A 19,691-nucleotide genomic window follows, 5' to 3' on the forward strand; every position below is an offset into this window, starting at 1 on the left:
TTCCAGTATTTAGAACATTGCCTGGTTATGGGAAGTGAGTGCCCCCAGGCTTTAGCTAAGCTTTTACATACTTTGATTTTTTTTTTAACATAGTTAAAAGTTGCTTACCAATTTGGGATCGATTTCTTCATTAAGAACGGCTTCGTTCTTTATGAGTGCCACTCGTTGTGCAAATCTGCAGGTAGATATAGACTCCTGAGAAAGCAAGATTATGTCCTTCAAGTGTTATTGCAAATAGAGAGAAAACAACTTCTGCTCACAGGAAAAATGCATACAACAGTTCATAAAACACAATGAGGAAACAGGCTTCCAAATTAGGAAGCTTTGCCCCAGAAATTTATTTTTCATTAAAGTTTTGTTTGAGCTTAATAAAATGACCAATGCCCAAAGTGTGGAAGATCTGAGGTTCTAAGTGACAACTGGCATATGATTTTCTACTTTTCTGTCAAACCAGAACCACACAATACAAAGCAGAATCATAGCAGGTACCACCATCCATAAGCATCAAAGGGTACAAAATAAATATCTGTAATGGGCCCCAAAGACAGGCTTTCCACAGTATCTCACAATGCACTTGGGACTGGGCCTTGTTTGGGGAGACACCTGGGTGCTTTCCATTTTCCTCTCTTAGAGAAAGTCTGAATCCCATCCATTAAACTGAAATTCTGTAAAACACCAGCTGGCTCTAAAGCTACCTGGGACATTTGGCAGCCAGCCTCTACCAAGGCATCCTGGCGTTGGGCTCAGGGACACATCTAGGCTCACATCTTGGTGATGTCTCCAAGGCATCTAAGCAACCAGGAGAAGAGTGGGTCAGGAGAAGCTGATGGGTCTCCTCTCCCAGGTCTCCAGCCAAGGCAAATAACCCATAAGCAGGTCTTCCAAAACATGTATATGAAGTTTTCTGCAAACCATCCCATGCTAGGTGAACTCAGTTCTGAAAAGGGGGAATTTCAGAGCTGGCACATAACCCAAGGCTCTGAACTCTGCCGGCCTCTTTACCTCTGATGGCACACCCCAGCCCAGCTGAAAAGATGGAGACCCACCCAGGACCATCAACTCCATCTCACAGACTAGCACAAACACTCAGACTAAGATCTCTGGAAAGAAGAACCAACGTACATCTATATTCCTTTTCTCTAAAGAGAGCGTGGCGATCATGGTCGTCATGCAGTTCCCTCCCAGGCTGTCTCTCAGGACGCTGGTCATCATGGAGTTCCGATACGGAATGTGTGAGCGGTGCTTTTCTGAGAGGGCGATGATAACCTGTGGGGAAGGAGAGAAACAGCAGCGTTAACTTAGCAGAAAATGCACAGCTGACAAAAAACTGATACAAAATGCAGTGACCCCCAAACTGGGCTCAGGATAATCTTAACAATAGTCAGTACAGTCATGGTGAAGAGGAAATGAAGCAAACAGAGCAAGACCTGTCCAAGACAAAGCCTGGAATTGCTGGACAGATGATATAGCTTGTACAGAATTGTATATATTATTATCGTCTTTTTCAGTCACTGGGAAATTTATATTAAAAACTCAAGGGTAAATCACGCCAGATTTTAAAAATTCAACCAAAACTGGTCTGAATGCCTCTTCGTCAAGGTAAGAGAGACAGAACACTGAATCAGAACCACAAGAGGAAACAGACCCCAAATTCTGGCATCAGATTGTCCAGGTTCAGATTCCAGCCTTCCAAGGCATGTCATTCAACACTTCGGCTTCAATCTCCTCATCTGCCAAACATGGAAAAGACAGTACTCACCCTGTGAGTAGTTGGGATGATTAGAAGAGTTCAAATGCACAAATTACTTGGAGTAGAACTAGCCCATAATAAATGCTGTATGCGTGTTTCCTTTCACTGTTAAGCGATGGGCAAGAGGACCTTGATTGAGCTAGAACCTGATCATCTTGCTCCTCAGGAGTGTCTTCGGTACTTAACAGGAAGGTAGTAGATGAATGTTTGGGAGATGGATGAAGAGATGGTGTGGGCTGTCCCCAAGGGAAGCCACCAGGGTTTCAGGGGTTTCTGGGGAAGATGAATCCAGTGCCAGGATGCCCACTGCAAAGCACGAGGAATAAATCACCCACAGATGTGACATGTGATTTCAGGGGAATCACCGGGTCTTGGCTCCTGAGAATTCTGCCAACACCTGCCAATGCTCTAGTCTTCCCTCTTCCCTGGTGTGTAATTTTCATCACCAGAACTTTCTCTATTCCTTTAGTTACAAAATAAGATGGGAGCATTGCTTTTAAGGGATGCTTTTAGCAAAATCATGTAATGATACCACTTGTCCTCCTTTAAACGAATGACCACAGGTTTTACTAGGAATCAGAAATCCCGTGAGATTTTCTCAAAAACCACTTTTCCACTCTGAGAAATGGACCCTCCCACCTTATCCTTTTGTTCCAAACACCTACCCAGCTTCTTCTCCCTGCCTTTGATCTGAGCTGATGGCTACACACTCTTCTTCTAGGTGTAAGCAGCCTGTATGCCCCACCCCTAAATCCCCCTCACATCCCACCCTTCTTGCTGTTACTGCCTGGCCCTTGCCCAAGTCCAGCCCTCTGTCCCCTCCCTGTTCTCCTCTCACCTATTCTGCTCCTAAAATTAACCCCTTTCTTTGCATTAATTTCTCTCTCTCTCACCTGGATCACACCCATCCTGCAAGCCACAACAGTCCTAGACTAAGATGGATCTTGCCAAGGTCACCAGTGACCCCAGTGAATGAAGAGCACTGACCACTATGTTACTAGACCTCTGGTTTGAGGAAGGCATCAACATGGGTATTCACTGCCTCTTTCAGGAAACTTTATTCATGTGGTAATCAGGCTATCACACTTTCCTGGGTTTTATTTTTCTTTAAAAACTAGTTAATGAATGTTTCTTTATCTTCTTTCCAAATGCTTCTTTATCTTCACCTCAATCTATTGAAGTGCTTCAAGGCTCCAGTCCTGGATCCTCATTTCTTTATTATCTATAGTCTCTCCCTGTGTAATCTCATCCAATCCCTTGGTTTTAAATATTAGGTTGGCCAGAAAGTTCATTCAGGTTTTTCCATAACATGCAATGGAAAAACCTGAATGAACTTTTTGGCCAACTCAATATAACCATGTCCTGATGTCTCCCCAGCTTACAGCATCAGCCACTGCCCCTTCCCTGAGCTACTATCCTTGTGGCAACTCTGTATCTCCACCTGGATGTCTGTTCCTGACTTTCTCTCTCCTTTACTGCCAGTCTCATTCTTTCTCAGATTTTACCCATCATTATTAGTGGCCCCACCATCCACCTATGGCACAGTCCAAAACTCTAGGCATCATTCTTGAATCCCCCAATTCCAACATCCAATTTCTACTAGGTTTACCTGCAAGATACACCCAGGATTGGGCCACTTTCCCCACCTCTTTTGCCACTATGACAGTTCAGGCCACCATTGTCCCTTCCTTGGACAACTGCTCCAGGGTCTGAACCAGTCTCCTTGCTTCTCCTTGTGCCCCCCGTGGTCTCCTCTCTGCAGAGCAGTCAGAGGCATCTTTATAAAATGTAAGTTACATCTGGTCGCTGTCCTGCTTACAGCCTCCCATGTACTTGGTACGGTGACCCAAGCCCTGTCTGCAAGTTCCTGTCCACCCGTCTGACCTCATCTCCTATGGTGCTTTCACGGACCACACTGGCTTTGCTCTTGCTGTACCAGGCCAAATGTCTCAGCCTTCGAACTTGTTTCTTTTAACCCGAGATGCTCTTGCCCCAGACTTTCTTACATCTTCCTGCTTCTTACCAGTCAAGTCTTTGCTCAAGTTTTATTTCCTCACCAGGGTTTCCCCTGCACTTTCTATCAAAAGTAACACTCCAATATCCAGGTTCTTAGTCTATGCTATTTTTCCTCAAGTAGTTTTATTCATTTATTATTTGGTCAAACAAGTAAATTTTATTCATTTAATTGTTTGTTATCTGCTTCCCTGCTAGACTTTCTGCTCCACAAGGCAGAAATAAAACACTTGGTTTCTCTTGTCCATGGCTCCATCCCCACTGCCAAGAGCAGTGACAGTAAACCGTAAGCAGTGTGGCAGAAACTAAGCTGTCTTCTTCAGCTCTCATGACAGCCCCCGATCTAGTCTTGCTTCCTGCTGTGCTAAGTCACTTCAGTCGTGTCCAACTCTGTGCGACCCCATAGACGGAAGCCCACCAGGCTCCCCGTCCCTGGGATTCTCCAGGCAAGAATACTGGAGCGGGTTGCCATTGCCTTCTCCAATGCGTGAAAGTGAAAAGTGAAAGTGAAGTCGCTCAGGCGAGTTCGACTCTCAGCGACCCCATGGACTGCAGCCTACCAGGCTCCTCCATCCATGGGATTTTCCAGGCAAAAGTACTGGAGTGGGGTGCCATTGCCTTCTCCGGTCCTGCTTCCTACAAAATGTCATTTCCTAGTCTCTCCTACAGCTCACAGTTTGCATGAGACCTACCTCCATCAAGCAGACACCCCTGTGTGGGATTTGGGGGTGAGTAAATGGGAGTGGTCCTCTTCATGGATCACAGTCTTGTTGTGGAAAGGGGCTTGCATAACTCAGTGAAGCTATGAGCCATGCCGTGCAGAGTCACCCGAGACAGAGAGGTCATAGTGAACAGTTCTGACATAATGTGGTCCACTGGAGGAGGGAATGGCAAACCACTCCAGGACTCTTGTCACAAGAACCCCATGAGCAGTGTGAAAAGGCAAAAAGACGTGAAACTGGAAGATGAGTCTGCAGTCAGAAGATGTCCAATATGCGCCTGGGGAAGAGTGGAGGGCAATCACTAATAGCTCCAGAAAGAATGAAGCAGCTGGGCCAAAGTGGAAATGACGCTCAGTTGTGGATGTGTCTGGTGGTGACTGTAAAGTCCAGTGCTGTAAAGAACAATACTGCATAGGAATCTGGAGTGTTAGGTCCATGATTCAAAGTAAATTGGACATGGTCAAGCAGGAGATGCCAAGATTGGATATCAACATCTTAGGAATCAGTGAACTAAAATGGATGGGAGTGGGTGAATTTAATTCAGATGACCATTATATTTACTACTGTGGGCAAGAATCCCTTAGAAGAAATGGAGTAGCCCTCATAATCAACAGAAGAGTCTGACCTCAAAAATAAACAGGAAGATCCCAGTTTATTTTCAAAGCGAACCATGTAACATCACAGCAACCCAAGTCTATGCCCCAACCACTGATGCCCTAGAAGCTGAAGTTGACCAGTTCTATGAAGATCTACAAGACCTTCTAGAACTAATACCAAAAAAAAGATGTTCTTTTTATCATAGGGGATTGGAATGCAAAAATAGGAAGTTGAGAAATACCAGCATAACAGGCAAGTTTGGCCTTAGAATACAAAATAAAGCAGGGCAAGGGAAAACAGTTTTATCAAGAGAACATGCTGGTCATAGCAAACACACTTTTCCAGCAACCCAAGAGACAACTGTACACATAGACATCAACAGATGGTCAATAATGAAATCAGATTGATTGTGTTCTTTGAAGCTGAAGATGAAAAAGCTCTATACAGTCAGCAAAAACAAGACGTGGAGCTGACTATGGCTGAGATCATTAGCTCTTTTCTGCAAAATTCAGGTTTAATTTGAAGAAAGTAGGGAAAAATCACTAGGCCAGGTGACAAACAGATTCAAGGGATTAGATTTGGTAGGGAGAGTGCTTGAAGAACTACGCACAGAGGTTCGTAACATAGTACAGAATGACTAAAACCACCCCCAAGAAAAAGAAATGCAAGAAGGCCAAGTGGTTGTCTGAGGAGGCTTTACAAATAGCTGAGAAAAGAAGAGAAGTGACAGGCAAGGGAGAAAAAAAAGATACACCCATCACAACATAGAGTTTTAGAGAACAGCAAGGAGAGATAATAAGAGAGATTTGGAAAACTCAGCAATGGCCACAGGACTGGAAAAGGCCAGTTTTCATTCCAGTCCCAAAGAAGGGCAATGCCACAGAATGTTCAAACTACCATACAATTGCGCTCATTTCTCATGCTAGTAAGGGTATGCTCCAAAATCGTTCAAGCTAGGTTTCAGCAGTTTGTGAACCAAGAACTTCCAGATGTACAAACTGGGTTTAGAAAGTGCAGAGGAACCAGAGATTAAGTTGCCAACATCCATTGGCGGAGAGAAAGCAAAGGAATTCCAGAAAAACATCTACTTCTGCTTCATTCATTATGCAAAAGCTTAGTGAATCCACTGTATGGATCACAATGAACTGTGGAAAATTCTTAAAGAATTGGGAATACCAGACCACCTTACCTGTCTCCTGAGAAATCTGTGTGTGGGTCAAGAAGCAACAGCTAGAACCTTACATGGGACAACTGACTGGTTCAAAATTGGAAAAAGAGTATGACAAAGCTGTATATTGTCACCCTGCTTATTTAACTTATATGCAGAGTACATCATGCAAAATGCCAGGCTTGATGAATCACAAGCTGGAATCAAGATTGCAAGGAGAAAGATCAACCTAAGATATGCAAATAATACCCCTCTAATGACAGAAAGTGAAGAGGAACTATTTCTTGAGGAGAGTGAAAAACCTGGTTTAAAATTCAACATTCAGAAAACTAAGATCATGGCATCTGGTCCTATCACTTCAAGGCAAATAGAAGAGGAAAAAGTGGAAGCAGTGACAGATTTTATTTTCTTGGGCTCCAAAATCACTGTGGATTGTGACTGCAGCCATGGAATTAAGGTTTCTTGCTCCTTGGAAGGAAAGTTATGACAAGCCTATACAGCACATTAAAAAGCAGAGACATCATTTTGCTGACAAAGATGCATATAGTCAAAGCTATGGTTTTCCCAGTAGTCATCTATGGGTGTGCTGGGCCACAAAGAAGTCTGGGTGCTGAAGAATTGATGCTTTTGAACTGTGGTGCTGGAGGAGACTCTTGAGAGTCCCTTGAAATGCAAGGAGATCAAACCAGTCAATCCTAAAGGAAATCAAGCCCAAATATTTATTGGAAGGACTGTTACTAAAGCTCCAGTCCCAATACTTGGGTCACTTGATGCAAAAGAGCTGACTCATTGGAAAAGACCCTGGGATGCTGGGAAAGATTGAAGGCAAAAGGAGAACAGGGTGGCAGAGGATGAGATGGTTAGATGGCATCACTGACTCAATGGACATGAATAAGAGCTAACTCTGGGAGATACTGGAGGACAGAGGAGCCTGGTGTGCTACAGAGTCAGACATGACTTAGTGACAGAACAACAACAGATGAGATTGGAGGCCATAAGTAGGAAGACCATTTTGCAGGAGATTAGTATGGCAGTGGCATCTGGTTCTTTCGAGGCAGCTACAGAGAAGGTTCTGAGAACTAGGACCTAATGTCCTACATATGCAGTGGTGATAACAGCAGTGTTTAACAGAGCCATTCAGAGCTCTGCTTAGAAGTCTCTCTCAGTTGCTCTGCTCCTAGCTGGGTCATACCCCGGCCCAGTTTTCTAATTTTTCTCGAGATTCTTTATGTTTCATAAACTCTCTGCCACTTAAATTAGCTAGAGTGAATTTCCCAGTTTGCAACTAAGAAATCTGAGTAATATAACACAATCTCAATACTTTTCTGTTAAATGAATATGAATGAATGAATGAGTGGCTTAATTAGTTTTACCTAGGAAAACTGTCAGGGTCATTAGTAGTAGATGTGGGAAAACTAAGTGTCAGTGTAAGTGGAAGGAAAGTAAGGAATATGGTGGACTACAGTCTGACAGGCAAGGTGGTAGCATGGGGCGCTGAGTAGAGCTCTGGATCCTAAGAACCAGGGGACAAATACCTGAAACAGGCAAGGGTGACCCAAACACCAAACACAAGACCAAACAGGTGCTGGTCTGACAGATATGCAGAGAGGGTAGCGTACTGTTTATGAAGCATCAGTTCATAATGATTCATCATTACTGTTTATGAATCATCAATTAAATACCTAAGAGTTTTCTAAGTACTTAGAGAACATAAAAAAGAAACAGTTATGTAACAAATTCAATAAATACTTTTAAAATGGTCCACATTAAGGCAAATCTTATTAAAAAAAATGAAACCTTTAAAAAAATAAAGAGCTCAGATGTCCATGGAAGATTATCCCCCGAGAAAACCGACAGAGTTACAACTAGCACGGCACCGTGAGCTTTCTCTCCTGAATGCAGCAAATCCAGTGGAAGCCAAGTGGAAAGAGACACTGAAAAAGTCCCACTCATGTTGGCTAACTGGCAGGGGTGACCCAGATTCTGATTTCTGTGCAAGTGCAGAGCAAACACTCTCTGTTTTCAGTGGTTTCGCACTTGATGTTTGGCCTGACAGAGACCCGGGGTCACCCGAGGAGTGCTTGGTGAAGCTTCTGGTTGGAACAAGTATGCATGGCTCCTTCCTTTTTCTCCTAGGGCTCGATTTCTAGGGCCAAGATGTACCCTGTTATTGTGGCTTAAAATGTTTTCAAGGAGACTTTTTGGAAAAAGTACTACATACACAAGGAAAACTCCAAAACCAACAGTACTCGGGCACGCAGAAATTTACTTACTTCTGAGCATAATGAGGTACATTCAACTCAGAACGGCTGTGCCCTGCGAGCAGGTGTAAGGTCTTTCAGTATTGTCCAGGGAGCAGTTACAATCACATGGATTTTCTATACCAAGTGTGGGTTAATTCATGTAAGAATGGTTACCAAACTGTCTTTTCCTAGTCTATCTCCATCTTATATATTGAAACTGAGACAGAAAAGATGTCATTCGTCACCAACCTCTACATGAGTTTCACGCTTTTCTCTTCCTGCCCTTCGAGCACTTGTTTATACGCCTGGCTCTTTCACTGAATGACATGGTAGCACAGACTATTTCTCAATCATAAGTCGATCCCCATTGCCTAATGTAACTTGTAGCACCCAGTGGACACTCAATCACCATTTTCTGAATGAATGGATGAAGCTGATTAAACTAAATTGTGTTATACTTCCAGTCTCATAGCCTCATAATTAAGTCCTTCATAAGGAAACTTTCTTTATAAAAGTCCTTGAATTCTGTTATTTCATCAACAGTATCTGCTCATTCTTTTTATTATTCTCATTCCCAGGTATTCCTTGGTAGCCTCTCACTTGTCTGTGTAAAATTCCAATATTTGTCTACTGTCCTCTTACATTCTCTATGGCAGCAGCTTCTAGGTTTACTCAACCCCACATACCCATGTGCACACACTGCATTTTTCCATATTTATGCTCTTCTTTCCTCGTTTGCTGATCTGTTCCTTCTCTCCCTCTCTCCATTATTTTATGCCATGACCTCCATGAAGACACTTGTACATCAGAGTAAAGAGCTAATGGCTGCAGCGATGCAGCCAGTGTCTATGAAACGGATAAGTTACATTTGGAGAGCCAAAAGCCAACAACATGTGAATGTTACCAGGACCCTGGGTGAGTCAATCCCCTGGTGGGAGCTAAGGGCCAACAGGCTCCTGGTTCTCACTGTCCGACATGCCCTGACCCCACCTCCTGGCTGGGCTCACTCCGACTCATCCCTCAGATGTCCGCTTTGCATCAGCCCCAAGAGAACTTGCATTAACTCCCCCCTCTCACTCTAAGTCCAGTCCCCCAGGACAAGCTCTTCTCGCCCCTTGGACTTGCTCTTCAGGCTCCCATCAGGATTACAGCCAGGTTTATTCTTATATTATATAAGTATCCTTATTTAGATTACTTATTCAAAGTGTGTCCCCCTCCACTGGACCGTGAGGACTTCAGGGCAAGGACCTTTTCCAATTTTGTTCAGCGCTGTGCTCCAGGACCTAGCGCAGTCCTCGGCACATTATTGCTCCATCTAAATATCTGTTAAATAAACTAGCTACACAGAAAATCAAATGCCACCATGACTACTTACATGAGGCTGATGGTACAAGAATTTTGAAGTGAAGAAAGGTAGGGAGAGGAAGAGTTTTAATAACAAGTAACAGCTTGCAAAGATTGTATAGAATGAGTGAAGAAAAAAGAAAGGATTAGGAGCAGAATGTTTTTCTTGAGTGATTATAATTAGTGAAAATTTTGGTTCAACTAGCAAATATAAATACAATTTCACATGAATGGAAAGATCTAATGGGAGTTAAAGGACAATGCTAACATCTGAAACAAGTAGGTATATTTTGAAAAAAAGCACTTTGAATGTAGTTCATTATGTTTTCATATCAGTGTTATATAAACATCCTGCAAAGTAACAAGATCTGTTAAGTAAAATTAGAATGTAATATATGAGCAAGAAGGAGTCCAGAAATGCTGACTATTGTCAGAAACACTATCTGAACAACACACAGGCCTTAATCTCGGGGTGCTGCATTACTGGGGTTCATTTACTCAGAGCCCTATTGTCTGTGCCTTGTTCACAGAGAGTTCCCTTAGGTTTCTCTCAAACTACTTTCTCAGCCAACTTGGCCATTAGAAAGCATTTAACATCAGGACAACATCATTCTCAAAAGGGTTCATTAGGCAGCTTTAAAAAAAAAAAGTATTTTTTCCCCAAATCTTTCAGTCTCCAACATTCATCAACAAATCATTCTGCCTTGCCAATGTTCTCTGTATTTCTCCACTCTAGCTTTTGATCATGTTTCTCTTTTTTTATTCTTGGAATTAGTTGCCATCTTTAACATTCAACTCACAGCGTTTATACTCACAGAGCTGAAAGGAACTTAAGAAATTTAATTCAATTCGCTCCTTTCAGAGAGATTTTTTTTTTTTCTGGAAGATTTATTTAGCAAAATTCAGATGAGCTTTCTTTGCCCTTGGAATAAAACTCAGAAATTAAAAATTGAGCATGCACTGGGACGGACTATAGTAAACCTGGAGTGGGGACAGGGAGGGAAGCTAGATAAACAGAACCAGTGCAGGGTCAGAATCACCACCAGATGAAGTCACCACAAGTGGAAAAGATACTGGTCGTCTCCACATTATGGCCTCACAGCTAATCTACCAGCCCGAAACAAATAGGCCATGGAGGGTGTTTCTTATATTCATACCCACTACTAATTTTACAATAAAAACAATAAGCAAGGGTTTAAAAAAAAAAAAAAAAAGCACAGGCTTTGGAGTCAAGCAATTCGAGGTTCAAATCCTTATCTCACCACTAGCTACATGATCTTTGGAAGGCCTAGGGAGGACATGAGTTATAAAAACTATAAGATGGGGGGTAATAACTAATACGTCCAGTGCTCAACTGTTCTGAGGTTTAAATGAAATGTTTATACAGAATTATAGTAGCTACCCCAATGTTGATAGCAGCATTATTCACAAGAGCCGAAAGGACAAAAGAAGTCATGTTCATCAACAAAATAGGATATATTTATATCTACATTCCCCCTTCATGGATCATGGCCTTGTTGTGGTGAAGGGGCTTGTGCAACTCAATGAAGTTATGAGCATGAAGTTATGCCATGCAGGGCCACCCAAGACAGACAGGTCACAGTGGAGAGTTCTGACAAAACGTGGTCCACAGGAAGGAATGGCAACTCACTCCAGTATTCTTGCCTCAAAAATCCCAGGAACAGTATGAAAAGGCAAAAAGATATGACACCAGAAGATAAGCCCTAGGTTCGTATGCTACTGAGGAAGAGCAGAGAGATACCTCTAGAAAGAATGAAGGAGGAAGAGCAGAGAGATACCTCTAGAAAGAATGAAGCAGCTGGGGAAAAGTGGAAATGATGCTCTGTCATTCTGCTTATTTAACTTATTAAATGCAGAGTACATTATGGGAAATGCTGGGCTAGATGAATCACAAGCTGGAATCAAGATTCCTGGGAGAAATATCAACAACCTCAGATATGCAAATGATACCACTCTAATGGCAGAAAGTGAAGAGGATGTAAAGAGTCTCTTGATAAGCATGAAAGAGGAGAGTAAAAAAGCTGGCTTAAAACTCAACTTAGTTCAAAAAACTAAGACCATGACATCTATTTGCCATGAAATGGTCCCATGGTAACTGCAGCCATGAAACTAAAAGACACTTGCTCCTTGGAAGGAAAGCTATGAAAAACCTAGGCAGCATATTAGAAAGCAGAGACATCACTTTGCCAACAAAAGTTTGTATAGTCAAAGCTATGGTTTATCCAGTAGTCATGTATGGATGTGAGAGTTGGACCATAAAGAAGGTTGAGTGTCAAAGAAGTGATGTTTTTGAACTGTGGTGTTGGAGAAGACTTTTGAGAGTCCTTTGGTCTACAAGGAGATCAAAGCAGTCAATCCTAAAGGAAATCAATTGTGAATATTCATTGGAAGGGCTGATGCTGAAGATGAAGTTCCAGAACTTTGGCTACCTGATGGGAAGAGCTGACTTATTGGAAAAAACCCTGATGCTGGGAAAGACTGAGGGTAGGAAGGGGGTGACAGAGGATGAGATGATTGGATAGCATCACTGACTCAATGAACATGAGTTTGAGCAAACTCTGGGAGATACTGAAGGACAGGGAAGCCTGGCATGCCGCAGTCTATGGGGTTGCAGAGTCAGACATGATTTAGAGACTGAGCAACCACAATATCTACACTTCCACACTTTCAATGTAGAGGACGCAGATCAATCCCTGGTTGGGGAATTAAATCCCACATACCATGGAGCAACTAGCCCGGGTGCCTCAACCACTGAAGCCAGAGTGCTCTGGAGCCTGTGCTGCAACTACCGAACCTCTGGGCCACAACTAGAGAGTCCATGCATTTCAACGAAAGAGCCCACGTGACACAGTGAAGATCCCACATGCCACAACTAAGACTCAGTGCAGCCAAATAAGTAAACAAGCACTTTAAAAAAGGAAGGACAGTCCAATACATGCAAAAACATGGATGGGTCTTGCAGTTATGCTAAGTGAAAGAAATCAGACACAAAAGGACAAACATCGTATAATTCTACTTACAGGAGTATATGGAATAGGCAAATTCATAGCAGCTGAAAGCAGAATAGGCATGATGGGGCTGGGAGTATAAAGAGATGGGCATTACTGTTTAATGGGTACAGAGTTTCTGTTTGGGATTATGAGACTTCTGGAAATGGATGGTGGTGATGATTGTACAACATTTTGAATGCACTTGATGTTGCTGAATTGTACGCTTAAAAATTAGCAAAGTGGTAAATGTGACATTATATATATATATATATCACCACAATATAATATAATTTTACATCATATATGTTTTATTTTGAGACACAAAACAGGGCCAAAATGCTAGTAGAATGCCTGATGCTATGTACATGGTCACAAGGAGGGAGATTCAAGAGGGAGGGGACATATATATATACCTAGGGCTGACTCATGGTGATGGCAGAAACCAATACAACATTGGAAAGCAATTATCCTCCAGTTACAAATAAATAACATTTATTAAAATGGTAGGTATAGGTCATCCTACCCCAACTGATTACCTGTTCTAAGTAATGCAGTGACAAGTTGATATACTTGGCCTCTGTCAGAAGCTGGCCTCCGACTCCAGTCTTGGCAACCCGCTCTGAGCCAGCCAGGTCCACCAAATGCAGCTTGGCGTGTCTCACGGTTGCAGATCCTGGTTCCTTGCTTGACAGGTGAATGGTGAAGATGCAGTGAGAACGGGTTGAAGCTTGGTTCATAGGAGTCTATAATAAATAAGTTGTAAAACAAATGCGAACAATGAGAATTTTGGAAGACTATCAACAGATTTACATGTATATTTCCACTGATAAGACATTTCCCGTGAAGTGAATACTTTCAAATGGAGTAAAGATGCGGAGATCCTTAATATGAATTACTTTCAGTGTGTTAACCTCCTGAATGACTGATAACAGATATGGGTGGGTTCATTCAGAAAGTGAGAGGTTGAGTGAGGCAAAGCTTGGGTCTTTTTAAACAATACGATAAGTTTACCCTGTTACACGACCACAGTCCGTATCTTAACTTTGGCTGGCCATACTGAAAATGTTCATTGTGAATTTCATAAGAAAAGAGCTGGGAATGGGCGCATTGAGAGAGTTCATTCCACAAATGTAAACACCATCCACAGGCAAGGATACCTAACATCACTGCTACTAGCCAACACGGAATTGGGGCTCCCACTCAAAAGAATAAACAAGGAAAAAATATGAGGCATAGTAATAGAAAAGAAGAAATTCAAGTGTCTTATACACAGAAAATACTGTGGTTTACAAAGAGAATGCAAGAACATCTACAAATAAACTGTTAAGGACTAAAAAGATGAGCATGGTTGTTGGATGAAAGATAAATACGAGAAATCAGTAAAGTTCTAATAATCCAGCAACAATTAATCAGGAAATATATTATTCATAATAGCAACAAAGATGATGAGATAATAAGAGATTAATCTTATAAAAGATATGCAATTTACAAGGAAAATGATAAAATAATATTAAAGAGGACAAAATGGAAACCTGAAAAATTGAGGTGCCAGATATTAATATACCATTTCATGGATGAGAAAATCCAAAATTAATCTCTGTATTAATCTCTCTCTATTAAGCAATATACTCAATGCAATTGAAATACAAATGCTGTTGGTTTTGCTTACAGCGCAAAACAAATTAATTCTAAAAATGAGATGGGAGAGCAAATATTGAAAATAATCAAAACCAATTCTGTGAAAGAATAATAAGGAAAAGAGTCTTGTCTTGCTATATATCCAGGGATAATCATAACACTAGAGTAATTAAAACAGAGTGGTACTGCTGCAGGAGCAGATAACTAGGTCAGTGAAACATGCTATGCTCATTTAAGGAACTCTGCCTAAGTTCCTAGGTGACATCATAGCACAGAGGAGGAAGGATGGACTTATTAACAAATGGTGTTGGAATAATGGGCTGCTACTGCTAAGTCGCTTCAGTCGTGTCTGACTCTGTGCGACCCCATAGACGGCAGCCCATCAGGCTCCCTCGTCCCTGGGAGTCTCCAGGCAAGAACACTGGAGTGGGTTGCCATTGCCTTCTCCAATGCATGAAAGTGAAAAGTGAAAGTGAAGTCGCTCAGTCGTGTCTGACTCTTTGCAACCCCATGGACTGCAGCCCACCAGGCTCCTCCGTCCATGGGATTTTCCAGGCAAGAGTACTGGAGTGGGGTGCCATTGCCTTCTCCAGAATAATGGGCTATCTGTCTTGAAAATGTAAATTTAGATTGCTTTCTCACACTATACACATAAATAAATGCCAGAATGTATAAAGATTTATGTGCGAAATAACACAACTTCTTTTTTTTTTCCTTTTAGTTTAGCAAAATGACTTATACAAGGCAAACATCCTGTTAACTACCTCCTAAGGAAATGGCACCCCACTCCAGTACTCTTGCCTGGAAAATCCCACAGATGGAGGAGTCTGGTAGGCTGCAGTCCATGGGGTCGAGAAGAGTTGGACACGACTGAGCGACTTCACTTTTCACATTTCACTTTCATGCATTGGAGAAGGAAATGGCAACCCACTCCAGTGTTCTTGCCTGGAGAATCCCAGGGACGGGAGCCTGGTGGGCTGCCATCTATGGGGTCGCACAGAGTCGGACACAACTGAAGCAACTTAGCAGCAGCAGCAGGTCAAACAACAATTCTGCCAGGCACCTCAGAAGACCCATCCTAATCCTCTCCCCCAAATAAACATTTTCTTCCCGACTCTGTAGTAATCCCTTTCTTAGGTTTCATTGGGTTTTATCACTTAAGTACGCATCCTTAGATACTATAGTTTTAGTTTTGTCCTTAGGTTTTTAGCTTGAGAAGTGTTGGATTCTCATTCCATCCACAGGTTCCCTTTCCACCCCTTGTTTCCTTTACAACGTATCTGCTGCAGAACTTGAGCCATTTGACCGAAGTTTCTCAGTCTGCGCTTTGCCAACTGCATACGTTCTCATGGCAGAGTTCAACTTGTCCTGTCAGCTCTATTTCTTGGGTATCAGCAGCGGGATCAAGGGCTTGACCAGACTTACATCCTATCCCTTTAGCAAGACTACCAGTGGCGGTGCATCTTTTTATCAGGAGATGTACACAAGTCTGGTTGTTGCTTTTTTGAAGGAAATAACACAATTTTAACCTTAAAATATAGCAGCATATTGTAATCAACCCAAGGTAGTAATAGATAACCTATGAAAAAACATCAAACACAAAAATGAATGGATTTGAAATACTTGATCAAATAATCCAAAATTAAAGAACTTCCGTGTGATGATATCTGCTGCTGCTGCTGTTCGGTAAATCAGTTGTGTCTGACCTTTTTCGACCCCATGGACTGCAGCTCGCCAGGCTCCTCTGTCCATGGGATTTCCCAGGCAAGAATCCTGGAGGGGGTTGCCATTTCCTTTCCCAGGGATCTTTCCAACCCAGGGATTGAACCGATGTCTGCTGCACTGGCAGGCGGATTCTTTACCACTGAGCCACTTGGGAAGCCGTGATATCTACCATAAAGTTAAAAGACTGAGAGGTGATATTAGCAGTATATGTGGCTGACAAAAGACTAACATTTGAAATACAGAACCCCCACAAAACAATAAGAGAAAGACAAACAACTCAGAAAACAATGAGCAAAGGATATAAATATGTATCCTATAAAGAGGAAACCTGAATACGGTCAACATGTCTTTGAAAAAATGCTCAGGCTTACAAATACTCAAGACAAGTAATTAAAATCCAATAATTAACTATTTCATTCACCTCCATCAGATCAGAAAAAATGTAAGAAATAAAGTCCAACAAAACAAGTATTTGTAAAGATATAAGGAAGTCGAAATATTATATACTGCTGGTAAGATTGCAAATTAAAACTCTTTTTTTTTTTTTTGAGAGAGAATTCCCTATGACCTGCAAGCCAGCAATAATAGACTGACCACTGGTCAGGCTCAGATGGTAAAGAATCTGCCTGCAATGCCGGAGACCCAGGTTGGGTCCCTGGGTCAGGAAGATCCCCTGGAGAAGGAAATGGCAACCCATTCCTGTATTCTGGCCTGGAGAATACCATGGACAGAAGAGCCCGGTCTGCTACAGTCTATGGGTGGCAAAGAGTTGGACATGACTGAGCAGTTAACACTTAATTTCACTTCACTAGGAGTATTTCCAAAAGGGAAACCTGGGCCGGGCACATTATAGGGGAAAGAGACAGAGGCAGAGGGAGACAGAGACAAAAGTCACTGCAGCACTGCTTAGGGCAGCAAGAAGGTGATGCAAGATGTACAACCTAAACGGACATCTTGCGGTGGAAAGATGAATAAGCTACAGAAGAGTAAAATGCAACAACTTTTGTGTAGGTTGACACTGATTTCTAAAACAGAATGTTGAGGGAAAATGGAAGGTTAATGATAAAAATACTATGACAAAACTTAGATAAGTAAGAAGGCAATATTATTTAAAAACATTAGCTCGTGGAGCCATAACCTAGGTCATTAAAAGTTTAGAAAACGGACTGAGAGGATATAGCAAATTAATGATAGTGGTTGCCTTTGTGAGAGATGACTTCATCCTTATCTGAAATATCCTATTTCTTTTATGTAAAAATTATCAGAAGCAAATAAATATCAGACATCTAAAAATATCTAAAATAAAAAGTATCTAAAAATATTCCAAAGGAATGTTCATATGCATAAAGCCATTCAGATCTCCACCTCTGCAAAATGGGATTTAACAAAAGAATTTCTATATGGATACACATGTATTCAGATAGGGTAACATATATGGATTCTTTCTGTAAATGTAAATTCTTGATGGACACCATTGTAGATTTATACCAACTAGCAAAATACATGGAGAAGGCAATGGCACCCCACCCTGGTACTCTTGCCTGGAAACCCCCATGGACAGAGGAGCCTGGCAGGCTGCAGTCCATGGGGTCGCTAAGGGTTGGACACGACTGAGTGACTTCACTTTCACTTTCCACTTTCATGCATTGGAGAAGGAAATGGCAACCCACTCCAGTGTTCTTGCCTGGAGAATCCCAGGGACAGAGGAGCCTGGTGGGCTGCCGTCTATGGGGTCGCACAGAGTCGGACACGACTGAAGCGACTTAGCAGCAGCAGCAGCAGCAGCAGCAAAATACATGGGCTTCCCTGGTAGCTCAGCTGGTAAAGAATCCGCCTACAGGGGCTTCCCAGGTGGCCCTAATGGTCAGGAACACTCCTGCCAATTCAGAGACATAGGAGATGCAGGTTTGATCCCTGTGTCAGGAAGGTCCTCTGGAGAAGGGCATGACAACCCACTCCAGTATTCTTGACTGGAGAATTCCATGGACAGAGGAGCCTGGCGGGCTACAGTCCATGGGGCCACAAAGAGTCGGATGTGACTGAAGCGACTTGGCACACACACGGCAAAATATACAGATGTCCAGATACTGGCATAGTTTTGGTGATGATGATGTAGCTAGTGGATTAAATAGGCTGAAAATCTGACCCATTTCTCGTTGCCACAATAACTATACCCAAACCTAGCCAGTGTGTGATTTTGCATGCTAAAGTGGATCAGCAAATAACCGTGCATGTAAAACCGCAAACTCAAATTTAGAACCTAAGTTGAGGTGTTTTGGAAGTGACTGTAAGTTATTTGCGGAACTTAAACATGGGTTTCATTTCACTGTTTTATTCACACAACAATAAATCCTACAGCACTGTAACAAAAGTCAAATGACAATCGATAGAAATGACTAACACGGAGACTATCCCCAACAGCTGTCTTCAGCTTGTAAATCGATGCACTGAAATCACTGCGAAATGTGGGCCATGAGCAAAGAGTGGAAGAGTCAACCCATTTCAAAGGGTACAGCAAATTAAACTGTATTTCTGTACTCTGTAATTAAAATGCAGTAATATGTGTAGGAGTCCATGCCTACAATTTTGTAACGTCTCATAAATATTTTCTGCATGAAGTAGTAGTTGGTGTCCTCTTAGCTAAAATTTTCTTAAACCTCAGAAAACATTCATAATGTGTAGCTGCTTAAGTGTGATTGAATGTGCCAGTGCCTGCTCTGTGTTTACTTAAGGACGTCTTTGTGTCTCATAGGCATGCCCTTGCATTTGTCCTTTTAAAGGTAAAACTGTACTAAAACCTTTCTGAAACTGCCTAAGAACAGATGGCACCATTTAGGCAGATTCATTCAAATTTAAGCGCACATTTTAAACAAATGTGCTCTTGGCACTAGAGACAGTGCCTTTGGAACAATTCTAGTGATGATTAATCATCTGCATGCAGAGAGCTTTCACATTTTATATCGGTCTCTGTATACAGCCCCATGTTAGGCAGTACAGAGACAAGAAGGAAGAGAAGGCCTGGACCTTGCCCTCAAGGCGTTTATAACACAGTTCAGGAGCTACTGGCAAAATGTGTGAAATGAGAGTGGACAATGAAAAAAAGCTAAATGTGCAGGATAGAAAGTGATCTGTTTTCAGCACTGAGCATCCTGATCACTGAGGTAAAACCTAAGAATGCTAACCGTTTCTGCATTGTGGAAGCTCTCCACCTTCCTTCTGGTCCCAGGTTTCTAGAGCCAAAGACCACCCTGGTGCTCTCCCTCTCTCACCCTCTAACTGCTTGCTCAGTCTCCTATTCTTTTATTGTGCTCTTTTCTCTCCAGTCGGTAAAAACAGCCATGTCTGAAGCTATCTGTGGTCACCATATTTCTTCCTCTTGGGGAACTCTCCCATAGCTCTGATTCTCATTGGATTGGTTGTTATTGTTCAGTTGCTCAGTCATGTTTGACTCTTTGCAACCCCATGGACTGCAGCACGCCA

At 42.2% G+C, this 19,691-nt stretch overlaps 1 protein-coding gene across 6 annotated transcripts in view; it reads right to left on the reverse strand.

Annotated features, from left to right (window-relative positions):
• The window catches only part of KIF6 (kinesin family member 6), a 421,799-nt gene that overhangs the window by 249,679 nt on the left and 152,429 nt on the right, over positions 1-19,691 (reverse strand). For all 6 annotated transcript variants that reach the window (XM_024983810.2, XM_024983806.2, XM_024983811.2 and 3 more), the window contains exons 7-9: positions 13,385-13,591; positions 1,123-1,266; positions 109-195 (exon numbers count right to left, since the gene is read on the reverse strand). In XM_024983810.2, the coding sequence (XP_024839578.1) occupies positions 109-195; positions 1,123-1,266; positions 13,385-13,591 (438 nt within the window). The remainder of the gene's footprint in view (positions 1-108; positions 196-1,122; positions 1,267-13,384; positions 13,592-19,691) is intronic.

This window comes from Bos taurus, chromosome 23, assembly GCF_002263795.3.
Source record: "Bos taurus isolate L1 Dominette 01449 registration number 42190680 breed Hereford chromosome 23, ARS-UCD2.0, whole genome shotgun sequence".
Lineage (NCBI taxonomy): Eukaryota > Metazoa > Chordata > Mammalia > Artiodactyla > Bovidae > Bos > Bos taurus.